Below are 12,370 nucleotides of genomic sequence, written 5' to 3'. Positions count from 1 at the left end.
TACATAACCTACAACTGTCTGCCACATCAATAATACACCCCCCTACATGTAAAATGCACTTATATGAGTGCAGCAAAGATAGTACCAATAAAGGAATAGCCAGCAATCCGCAGTTCTTTATTGCAGGGTTGAACTCATCATCAATATCACTCTTTGCAACAATTTTGTCAGAAAAACTGTAAAAATACTTCCGATAGAACACAGTGACATTTTTTTTACAGATAAAACAATAGATAAAAAACATCACACAAGTCATTTCATATACATGTCATAAAATGCATGAGAGGCCTTCGTTAAAGTGGTCATACATACAAGAAAGATAATAGGAACCAACAGGTGAAAGACATGAATCCGGCCCATATTTAGGGCTAGTCTGGATGGTGACCGATAGGTAGTTATAAAAGAGAGCTGATATTAAGTATCAATACTTCTCATGCTAGATACTACAGAATGTCGAACCATATCTAATAATATTTTGACACAAACAAACAGTGAACATCAGATGTCATAACTTTGGCTCTGATAACCCACATTTTTCCCCGAAACTTAGCAACTGTACAGGCATAAACCAAATTTGGATCTGATTTTAGGATTCTTAAAATGACTAGGCGACTTCTTGTGCCCAGTAACCTACAAACTGCTTTAATCCGTATCTGGCAAATAAGACATGACCTATTGTTTCATGGGTGGTGTATCAAACGGGGCATAAAGAATCATCACCCAAAACCGAGCGTGTACTAAACGTTTTAAGGGGTAGCATACCAACCCTAAATTGGAGATACAGTTTTTGGTTTAGGGACGCTGTAATGGCATCCCAATAACGTCCTAGAATAGTGTTGCACTTAAAATAAAAGATCTAACTAAGGAGTAATGAAGGCTTGCACTTACAGCATTGTGGACAACGGAATGCCAGTATTGTTTCTTTATCAAATCGGCAGTCAGCGATGGTGTGGAGTTAATATTATCTCCAAAGTTCTCAAGGTTTTGGCCTGCAATAGCATTTCGACTTGCTTAATCCAGGGTATTTTGTGGAATCTGTCTGCCCCCATCAAGTCCCTGAGAGCCAGGGCATACTGAGATCGCTCTCTTTGTAGCCACGATCTCCTACAGGACAGTAGAGGACGATGTCATGCTCTGCCTGCCAGGTTTCGCGTGCCCATATCCATCAATAGGTGTTAAATTGTGTTGCTTTGGGGTAACTGGATTACATTCCTTCGAAATCAGTTCTCTGAGATAGACGGTGAGTCCAGTTTAGAGAGCCCCCACAACTAGGTGGCATAAAGAACAGAACTGGCAGCCTTGCTGTCATATATTTGTAATACCAGAGCAATTGTGTTACTGCAAGATAGCATAGCAGATCCTTCACTAAGTTCTATCTGGGGTTTACATGCCTCATTCAAAGCAATGGTAATACCCACTTGACTAAAGACCTAAAACATTTGGAGGTGTGCACCACCAATTGCTAACCTGCCTTTAAACGATCTATGTTTGTTGAAGCCGTGAGCTTTATCTTTGCAGCATTTATTTGAAGACCGCAGACAGAGAAAAAAATTCAAATTGAGTTAACACTTGTTTGGAGATGACTAGGAGTTTTTGATATCAGCAGAGTAACATCAGCAAAAAGTAATATAGGGTTTTTCCCCAGCCCATGAGTTGAATAGAAGTAAAGATGCCAGACAACATCATTAATATATAATGAAAATAAAGTGGGCGCCAAAACACATCCTTGGCGAACACCTTTATTGATTAAAAAGCCACCTGGACCCGAGTTCCCCAGCAAACATGGGTAAAGTTCCCGTCATGAAGACGAATTAACAGACTCGGGGTTCAGGGATGAACAACACCTGCCATTTCCCTATGGAGCACATATTACAGCTGGTTTACAGCCGCAATGCATGCTCCCATAGGGACATGTTGGAATGCAACAGAACAATGTTCGATTGCATCCTAATGAGGAGGGCGGGCTGCTGACTAGCGGTTGGTCGGTCCCATTTACGAGACGATATCAGGCGGACACAAGTCGGCTCAACATCGTAATCGGCCCCTCAGTATTTTGGAGAGGGTTGTTGAATGAGGGAACAGTGAGGGATATTCTTTGGAGATGGGTGTAAGACATAGATTCTGTAAGTGTATGGATTTGCAGTCTAACAATGTAAGCAACTGCCCGGTTTGAGGAATATTGGATAATTCATTGTTCAAATGAAGAGGTCACAACTTTGAACAAGCAGAACGTTAAAGTACTTGGTCAGGGTAAGGAAGAAAATTAACTCTACACAAAATACAATTCAGAAAGTCTCGAAATGTTTTGATCAGGGCAACTGTGAAATACACCTTTTTAAACAAAGGGCGAATTAATATGCTATTGTAAACCCATACGTCTTGCAGTTAAACCAAACGTCTAAGGGGTCGGTAGCTAAAGTGAGCCTATGTTAGAGGGCTTTTAACTAACATACACATTTATCCATTCCAGGATACATCTGTGCATACAAAAAATCAGGAAACAACTACCGTTTTCCAAGTCAGCCCAGTTTCTGACAAATATGCGAACTGTGTTATGATCAGGGAGATTCCATCAAGTAGAAACTGATCTAAAAAATAGGAAAGCTAAGATGTGTTGCTGGGATCCTTGTCTGATTATAACTGATGACCATAATGTTTAAAAGGAGCACCCCAAAAGATTTAGGAAATGTATTGTCCATCGATAACACCATTTACTATATATTTTTTAAATTAGGACCTTAAAATTGTGTAAGGAGAAGGCCTCAAAATCGTTAAAGGGTAAACATTTAAAATGTTGAAATTCATAAAGATGTCACAGTTTAATGCTCTTGTTGTGAAGACAGAGTGATGGCACTTACAATGATTGGAACATCAGCAGGAATTCTGATTCCTTCAATGATTAGTTCATCTTCTAACCGGCGTGAAGTGCCAGGAGCTGTTGGGTACAACCTCAGCACTTCTTTGAGAGTCTGGAATGGTAGAACAAAGATATATTACAAATTAAATAAATAGTTGTGAAAACCAATCTACTTGTCATCTTTTGGGAGAGGCTAAAAGTACCTCTACGTATATGTCACACATTGAGGTAGGAGTTACATACCTTAATGACATCATTAAGATGTCCCCCATTTTGCTTTGGCACAAGGTTTGGGTCACACAGGAAGCCAGATTTAACAGAGACCTTATTGAAGATTGTTTAGCTCTAGATGGGGCAGCTAATGTTAAATGGTTATCTTATGTGAGATCCATATTCACTGAACTAGGCCATTTAGAGTTTTTTGATAATCCTATAACTCTAGATGGGTTATCAAGATCAGCCCTGAAAAAAATGATAACCACCCATCTAGAAACTACCAGATGGAATAGTGAAAAATCAAAACGCACAATGTTAAATTTCCAGGCAATTACACCAACCGAGGGTCTTCAAACCTACCTCGTCCTGGTACAGAGTCCATACCCCCGAATGCTGTTGACCCGTTTACGTCTGGGTTCCTTCTTCCGCATGGTTACCTTACCTAACCTTAATGACTGGTCCTCTACTAAACTAATATGTCCTTGTGACAGCACATCGGTGCAGTCCAATATTCATATTATGTTCTTTTGTAATTTATACACGAACCCCAGAAAACAATTTTTGACGCCTTTCTTAAAGCGATGGGGGATTCGAAAATGTAGACCAGCATACCTGAAAATGTTACAGTTAGAAGGAGATCATGTTGTTTACGCCGTTTCATGTTTTCTAAAAACGGTAATAACATATAGAAAATCATTGTATTAAATTATCTTCCTGTCGTGTACTGCTGTCTGTTATCAATGAAATGCTTGCCTTTTATGGTTTTTTATGAATTTTATGAGATGTTTTTTAACGATCAAGTAAGCGTTTTTCTTGTATTGATTATGCACATGTCACTTTTAAATGTTGTATGTATAAATGACTTTGCAGTGCTTTTATGATTTTAACTGAAAAATCGAATAAAGCTTACTTTGAACTTTGAACTTTTTGATATATTACAATACTATAAAGCATTTAATGCAACAAAATGCATTATATATACATCTTTAGGAAATTGTCTCTTTGTTACCGCTGTCTGCACATGCATGCAAAAGATCGGCATTCCCTTAAGTGTTTCCCAGGCTGCTTCAAACATATAATTAAAACTTTTGTCATGTAAATTACATTTTCTCAGCACATTACATATTGCAAAGAATGACCAATTACAGACTTCTCTGACGCTCAAGGCAACAGGAAAAAAGACTCCTCTTCCAGTACTCTGGCAATAAAAGTACTCAAGGCACATAGGTGTAAATTCAAAATAGAAAAGGCACTTTGAGGAGTGAAATGAACATTCTTTCCCTAATGAAATAAACAAAACATGCGAGGGTGGATTTGGTGAATTAATCTCAGCCCCATGTAAATTATCTTGGAAGCACTGCAGTGCATAATTGTTTTGCCCAGTGCCCCTTCTCAGACAGGAACCAGCTATTTTCAAATCAACACTGATCCTCATCCAATAGGAAAAGTACACCCCAAGCTGTCAGACCAGGTCCCCTATAAACGGGAACGCAGGCAATAGCAGATTGGTTCCTGCCTATTTCGACCTCATCAGTACAGTGTACCATAGTGAGTATGGAACCTACATCTGGGCATAACTGACGCCCTTAAGGTATCTCGCGGAGGAAAACAAAAAAGTGATAAATGGATTGCTTGAATTAATTATTTATATATTAAATGTTGAAAACCTGCTACAGTCAGTGAATGCTGAGATATTAGGAAGCTTTCATAGGAGAACAATTATTTGTCCAGATCAAAAGATTGAATTAAATGTGAAAGTTGAGAGCATTGAAGTTGCTTGGTTCCATAGTTTGAATCATGTAACACATTTCCTTTTGATTCCTATTCTACCAATCTCTCTCTAGCCCAAACTCTTCTCTCCCTCTAGCCTCACTTATCTTCTCAATCTATCTCCTCCTCAGCTCTCATCTTCCTCGATACATCTCATCCAAAAACACCTCTGCTGCCTTTAAAGCCATGAGAAAAATCAAAAGACAATTGATATAGAAAGAGTTGGTGCTCCAGGAAGGGATGAGCATGCTACAGGAATAACAATCAGCACTAACCATTTTCGATAGCCATTAAAATTATCGTTAAGCATTGTATTATCCTGAAGAGAGCCATGCATATAATTTGGTTACAGTGCATCTTGTGGCACATAAGCGAATTTTAACATGTGGAGCTCCTCTGGCACTGTCCATTCTTGCATATCTTTGACCACTTCACTAAGGGCTGCAGGCTGCGCCCAATTCATGGCCACTCTTCTTTAGCCGCTTATGTGCTATGGGCGTACTGGAGACGTCCAAAGCACCTGAGCATTGGTGCTATGGAAGAATCCAGTATGTCCAGCAATTGCAGCAGGACATCTCTCTGGTATGAGCACCAGAAGGATTTCCTTTCATTCCTTTTAACCTTGGGACCTGGGGGAGAGCTTTCCCAGCAACTGAGGCTGTTTTTGTTGTTTTTAGGTTGAAATGATGATCATGTTGAACTGACGTCATTTCAGAGAAAATTAACTGCATCGGTGCTCGGGGGAATTTCTCAGCCCGAGCACCAATTCAGAAGGGAGAGGTGTCATTGGAAGGGGGAGAATCTCCCTTTTCTAATAGTACCATTCTCTAGTAGATCCTTGCTTTGGGATCGTGCAGGAGGGCGATCCCCAAGTAGGCATCAACCCACTAAAAAACAGCGACTATTTTTTGAAGAGGGAGCTGCCCTTGTGAGCTGGATTTAGTTAGGATCATAAACGTGGGCGCAGGATTGGTATCAGCCATTTCAATCTCATCCTTGTGTAGCTCTATAATTTGGCCATAGCTACTGTGTGGTATGTTTGTAAACAATAATACATTGATAAACACTAATCAGTTTGCACACCACTTGGGAGAATAGCATGCTAGGATAACTTAGATGACAAGATGTAGCACAGGATCAGGTTCCAAGAACACACTGGGATTAATATTCTTGGTAAGGAACAATGAAAGAATACCCATATCAGGGTTCGAGACTTGCCCTGAATCCATAACACATGAATTCAAAATACAGGCCTAATTTAGTAGGTGGGTGGTGGGTTAGAGTTTGATAAAGCATTTTATGACTTGCGATTTTCTGCAGAGGGAACCAAGGTTGAGGAATTTTACATATTCAGAACCCTTAATGTCTCCCCCAGGTATCCCAGGGGTGTGGGGTCCTGTAGATATAAGCAGGTTCCTTATAAAAGATGCTTTATAAGCCCTGATGTTGGAAAAGTTTCCCAAGTCATTTTCCCTATTTCAAATCACCAGCCACATAGGTTAACATGGCACGTAGTTATTAACAAATAATTCCTGCTAGGAGAATCATAAAATATACTTCAAGGACTTCCTAGAATGGTATTGATGAATTCAACAATATGCTATTTGTGAATTTATCCTAAAATGTAGTGACAAGAAGTTATAAGACTTTCTTATATGTAAGCCAAAACCTTCAACCACTAGCTGGCCTGGTTACCTCGTTCGTTCCGCTGGAAAGCTCCGGAGGTCTGACTTCCATAGGTTTGACCAGGAACTCGTTCGTACCAGTGAAAGGCAAGCTGGCAGCAAATAAGCATGGGTCTTTAGAAACAACACATACCTCACATCTCTTCTCCTGTGCAGTAGTCATAGTGTAGTATGACACTACAGTAGTAGAATCTGGAGGTGCTGTTCTCTAGTTGAGGTTGGTACAAAGCATCAACAGCCAGATCAGGCTATAACTAACTGTCAGGACACAGACTACAAAATACCATCATGTCAACAGGTATATTAGAGTAACGAGGCATCTCTAGAGATTCAGTTACAGGAACACCAAAATAGGTCTAAGTGCCACTGGAATGATTGGGCTGTCATCTTCTAGAGGGCTATTGAAATCAAAATCGACAAAACAAAACACACAGTCAGACCCTTTTTGTTTTTGCAGCAGCTCATCCTGCCTGCCGGCTTGCTTTCTGATGGCCAAACAGGCATGCAGAATCACTAGTGTTGCACACGATCCCTCGAGTAATTCACCACAATAATCTCAGCAACAGAAGTATAAACACTTAAGAGAGATCAGAAAGACAAAGGGCTAAAGACTAAAACAGGGAAAGAAGCTGCCAAGGATGATGGGGTACCAGCAATGCTCTATTCTAGGCATCGCTCATAACAAGCAAGCACAGTGGTATTTGGTGTCACTGTGTTATACACATTACATACACTTGCACAAGAGAAATTAGGGAGTTCAAGATTATTTCTCTATGTAGGCTGATAAAACATTATCAATTTTATTTTAACTAAAATGCACCATTTTAAGGTGTGTGCCAAACATTTTTAAACAGTAAATTAATTTTGAAAAAATATTTGTACAGGAGAGCAAATAATAAAATTGACAAATTTTCTTCAGGAGAGTGCAGCTGCAATTCCTTAAATCTAAAAATAACAAAAAGTAAGAGCGGGAGAGGGGCTGCATGAATGGGAAAGAGGGGAAAAGCAAGAACAGAGGGTGTGCATGCTTGGATGTGAGGGGAAAGAACAGACAGGGGTGAGAGAGCAAGGAAAGACATGCACTTCCATGGAGTTCCAAAACAACATTTTTACAAATACTTGTCTGATGTCAGCAGTGGGCTGATATAAGTGATCCACTTGGCAAACCAGCTATGCTCTAAAGGCAGGACAAACACAAGAATAGGGATAAAAGCCACTAAATAAGGAGAAGGGAAATGAGATGAACAAGAAAGCTATTGAATTATTAGCAATTGACTAACTCAAAGACCACTCTATGTATTAGGTTGTAGACAATTACGCCCCTATTCACAAAGGTAAACATACACATGAGTAAAGCTACATTTACAGGTTTACTCTTACACTTTTGAATAACTTTACTACTATTGGCCAATCACCATTTACTAGTGTATTACTGAAAAGTGTAGATATACGTTCCCAAATTACCTAAAACAAAGGGCGGAGTCAGTAAAAATGTCATATACGACTGCAAAGTTATTGCTGATTTGCATATGGCTGGGTTTGAAATGGGGTGGCGAAGTGAGCTAAATAATGATGATGGATTCAACCCAGATCTAATAGTGACTGGGCGTGAGTGTCTGAAAAGTTTCAGCGCTCCATCCATCATCTCCTTCTGTTTGCTTTGTTCACCCTAAGTTGGCAGGGAATGCCCAGACACAGGTCCCTTGCTCACTTTGGCACTGGATTCAAGCTAGCCTGGCTGATGAGGAGTGTTACCCTGAAACTGGTCACAGGAAGCTTGTTTCCAGCCTAGGAAAGACCTGGCTTGGCAGTTTGGGCTGGACTGTTACCATGAGGAACAGGGTCAAGTCTGATTTGCATATGGCTGGGTCTGAACTGGGGTGGCGAAGTGAGCTAAAGAACAATAATGGATTCAATCCAGATTTAATAGTGACTGGGGCCCGAGTGTCTCAAAAGTTTCAGCACTCCGTCCAGCACCTCCTTGTTTTTTGCTTTGCTCGCCCTAAGTTGGCAGGGTATGCCCAGAAGTGGGTCCCTTGCTCACATTGCCACTGAATTCAAGCTATTCTAGCAGATGAGGGGTGATGCCCCGAAACCAGGCCCAGGATGCTTATTTTTTGGTCCAGGGAGGACAAGGTTTGGCAGTTCAGGCTGGACTGTTCCCATGGAGAACAGGGTCAAGGCTGATTTGCATATGGATGGGTCCAAACTTCAAAATACCGGTGGATTAAACCCAGATCTGTGACTGGGGGTGAATGTTTGACAATGTTCAATATTCCGTCCACAATCTTTTTGTGTTGAAATTAAAAAGAGCACATGTTTTGGCAGGTAACAGTTACTGTATTTGGATTACATGACCCTGTAAAAAGAACCAGTGTAAATAATGATGCATTCTGCCAGCAGTAATATTGATGGTTTCTGCAGCATTGGGAAACTAAAACTGTATTAGCAAATAGTATTATAGCATCTTGGTGGCTTTGCACTAGCATCCCCATTTGAAAGGGGCAACCATGTTAGTTGAGGGGAACAACTCCACAAACCAATAGGAGTGCACTACGTGCACTCATTCAACAGAAACGCAGAAACACCTGCCAACCCAAATACTGCACTAAATGCAATCAATACGTGGGTGCAACGGAAGTCACTCTCTCAGTATTGCTTCTAAAAGCTATTTTTTGTTGTTCCCATACGATCTGATAACAGCTGCAGTTTCAATCCAGATTTAAAGAGGTGAGACTGGAATACTATTTTGATTGCAATGTTTACATAAAACATAAATCAATTTCAATTAATAAATGTAACTTTGGGACACTGGTAGCGTTACATTTAAAATAAGAGGAATGCTTTGTAACTAAGAGGATAAATGTTGTATTTTGTTACAGTATGACTCACGAATGCAACACAACTTTCATCTTGTCAGATAAATGCCCAGGACACACTCAATAGTCATGAAACACACTGAAAGAGAAAATAATTAGGTACAACTCCATATTTTAAGGAACACATTACGAAGCTATTACTTTATTGATCGCTCAGCTTTACAAATTACACAGGATCCATAAATTAACATTTTCTAAGCTATCGTACTTGGCTTTGTTTTAGCTTACCTTCCATTTGATGCTTCATCCACCTTGATACAAGTCACTCATTCATATGTGAACAAGATGTATTTACTAAACATATTTTGATGGCATAAAACAATTCAGAGTAAATACAGTGATTGTGCATGAGGAGAGGTCTAGCACGGAGCCACTGAACGTTTTGATTGTCTATTTTTTAACCCCTTCCATGCTCATGCCTAGCTCAGCTCGTCATGCAGTACACTGCTTGTGTGCTCATGACGAGCTGAGCTCGTCATGAACAATGGGATTCAGAAATCATCAGCACAGAGGGGGATTTGCTGTAGCAGCGATGGTGTTAAGTTATTAATCCTCCCATTCCATGACAAACACACCATAGTGACTAACGCAATATAGCAAAAGAGTTTCTTAGTTAATACCATAGTTGGAGTGACTGATTTAATAGTGTTTGTCTGTTCCTTCTGGCCTTGTGCAAGTCGTTGCTACATCTATGCATGGTACAATAGACAAAGGGATTTGCGTTCTACTCATCCTGCACAGCCCTTCACAACCAAGATCAGAGAGTGGGTCCTGTGCTGTGCTTTTAGAATCTCATCCCCCCTTTAACTGAACATATTATTCCTTTCAAAATTTGGATACGACTATATTTACCATTTTCCGCATATACTATCGACTACAGTGCCTGCTGTACCTGTGATAAGTATCGTAGCTTTCCGAGATCACTGTAATCAACGTTGATCTTTGATCCAATTACTTCATCAACTTCTGCTTGAAGTCTGATATAAAGGAAAATAGAAATTTAATTTACAGAATTATACAGAACCATACTCTAGTCATTTCACTCAAAAACATTGTAACTAATTTTGCATAGTTTTCATAGTTTCCTAATTCTAGTTGCAGATAGTGCACCACCTGCAAGAATCCTGGAAGGTAAGCAATGAATTTTGGAAAATACGGGGACCCCTACTCATAATATATTCACTACCAGTAGGGACTAAAATAAGCTAATTTTGGGAAACCAGAGCAGTAGTGAACAACAATTTATAAGCCAAAACCCAGGGGAAACATACAAAAAATTCAATTAATTATTGTGACATGTAACCATTATTAATAGAGACCAAACATATTATTTGTAAACAGATTAGTGTTTTTAATTTATTTATATTATTTTCTTCATTTTTTTTTAGTAATTTCCTTTATAATGAATGCCACCACCATTATGAGTTGTCAGCATGTTTTTACATGAAAGGGCCTTATTTAGAATTTGGTGGACAGGATACTACGTTACAAATATGAAGGATGTCTTGTCCACCATATGACAAGTGCATTATAGCCTATGACACTTGTAATGTAGCCGATGGGATATCTACCATATTTTGAGGGACTATTCCATCCGCCAAATTCTAAATAAGGCCCAAACTGTGTATAACACCTTATGTAAGTTCTTGACAAAGCTTTCTAGCTTTAGGGGAACATGGCGGCCAGCTAGCGTGCCGACCACAAGCTCTTCCCTCTCTAACTGTTAGCAACAAGAATTAGCACCAGCAGACCTCGGGAAACTCAACCCAGGCTCTCTTTTAGTGGGTTTTGTCGCACCCGGGCATATGTTGGGGTGGCGAACCCAGGCTCTCTGTCGTCGCTTGCAGCACACCTGCTCCGCTGGAACAGGCCCGCGGCCACCCACATTGGCTTCCAACTTTAACAGTTTGATGAAGTTAGTAGTGATTTAAGAAAGATGGTCAAAGGATTGTAAAATCAATGATGGTCGTGTTGAGCTCTTTCCATGGTCGCTCTTAGATTGTGTCTCCTGCCTATGTCATATATGAGGACTAAAAAAAATACATAACTAAATAAATAAATAAACAAGTTAAAATCTTTAGTTGCCAGCCTGACATAGACCTGTCTTTCCAACCCAAATTTTAGAGGTACTGTAGTCAAGGAATACAATATTTTTGTCTGTGAAGACATCCAATAAAAACCTCTATAGAACACTGGCTGTGCCATGATCAAGGCTAAAATAAACCATAAAAGGCAGCATGCACAGTAAAACATGCAAGCCATGTTTTAAGCTAAGACAACACATTCATAGAAACCGCAGCAGCTAAAAATTAAGCAAGAAAAGAAATGCACGTACTATGAAAACACATTTTGGCTCTGCACAATGAATTTGTAATTATGTATGAGTTGAGTAATACGGAGAAAATAGCTGCTGATAAGTTATGCCTAATGTACTGAAGTTCGCTGTGGATATTACATGGAGGAAATAGTTTAGGAGGTGCAATTAGAGCAGTTAAATTAATCATTATACTTCAGACTGAAGGGATGCCTCAGGATCTTTTGTGTGTGAATAACACTGACAGTGGCGTTGGTGAGGAAGAGCCTGAAGTACTAGGCATCACGCTGCTGCAGGGGAAGGGCTCTTTACACTCTGGAAAGCATTTCTGGAAGTGTGCTACGATAATTTTTAGATATAATTGCGCGGAAGCTCTTTTAACTCTGTATAGAATTATTTGCACTGACCTCTCTGCTCCCATCTGCTTTTCCGGTCGTGGCCCCGGTCCACCGCGGCAGGTGCCGTTTGTGTGGAGGGCGTTTCTGACCACGGGCCGGCCCCCTGAGGGTGTCACTCTGCACCAGAGGCGGGGACGGTGCCTACATAGCCTCCTTCACTTTCTCCCGCGCAGCCCGTCCGCGCTAGACCGTTGCCCGTTGCCCAAACCTCTGGCCGCTTAACAGCGATGACGCCCTACGCCCGGGAGGAG

At 40.3% G+C, this 12,370-nt stretch overlaps 1 protein-coding gene across 1 annotated transcript in view; it reads right to left on the bottom strand.

Moving 5' to 3' along the window:
* LOC147690174 (cholesterol 24-hydroxylase-like) overlaps positions 1–12,370 on the bottom strand; it is a 284,595-nt gene that overhangs the window by 67,544 nt on the left and 204,681 nt on the right. The window contains exons 11-12 of the mRNA XM_086937768.1: positions 10,300–10,384; positions 2,859–2,969 (exon numbers count right to left, since the gene is read on the bottom strand). Of these exons, the coding sequence (XP_086793894.1) occupies positions 2,859–2,969; positions 10,300–10,384 (196 nt within the window). The remainder of the gene's footprint in view (positions 1–2,858; positions 2,970–10,299; positions 10,385–12,370) is intronic.

Source organism: Lissotriton vulgaris, chromosome 9 (assembly GCF_964263255.1).
Source record: "Lissotriton vulgaris chromosome 9, aLisVul1.2, whole genome shotgun sequence".
Taxonomy (NCBI): domain Eukaryota; kingdom Metazoa; phylum Chordata; class Amphibia; order Caudata; family Salamandridae; genus Lissotriton; species Lissotriton vulgaris.
Note: the sequence above shows the minus strand (reverse complement) of the source record. Positions and strands in the feature narration are given on the sequence as shown.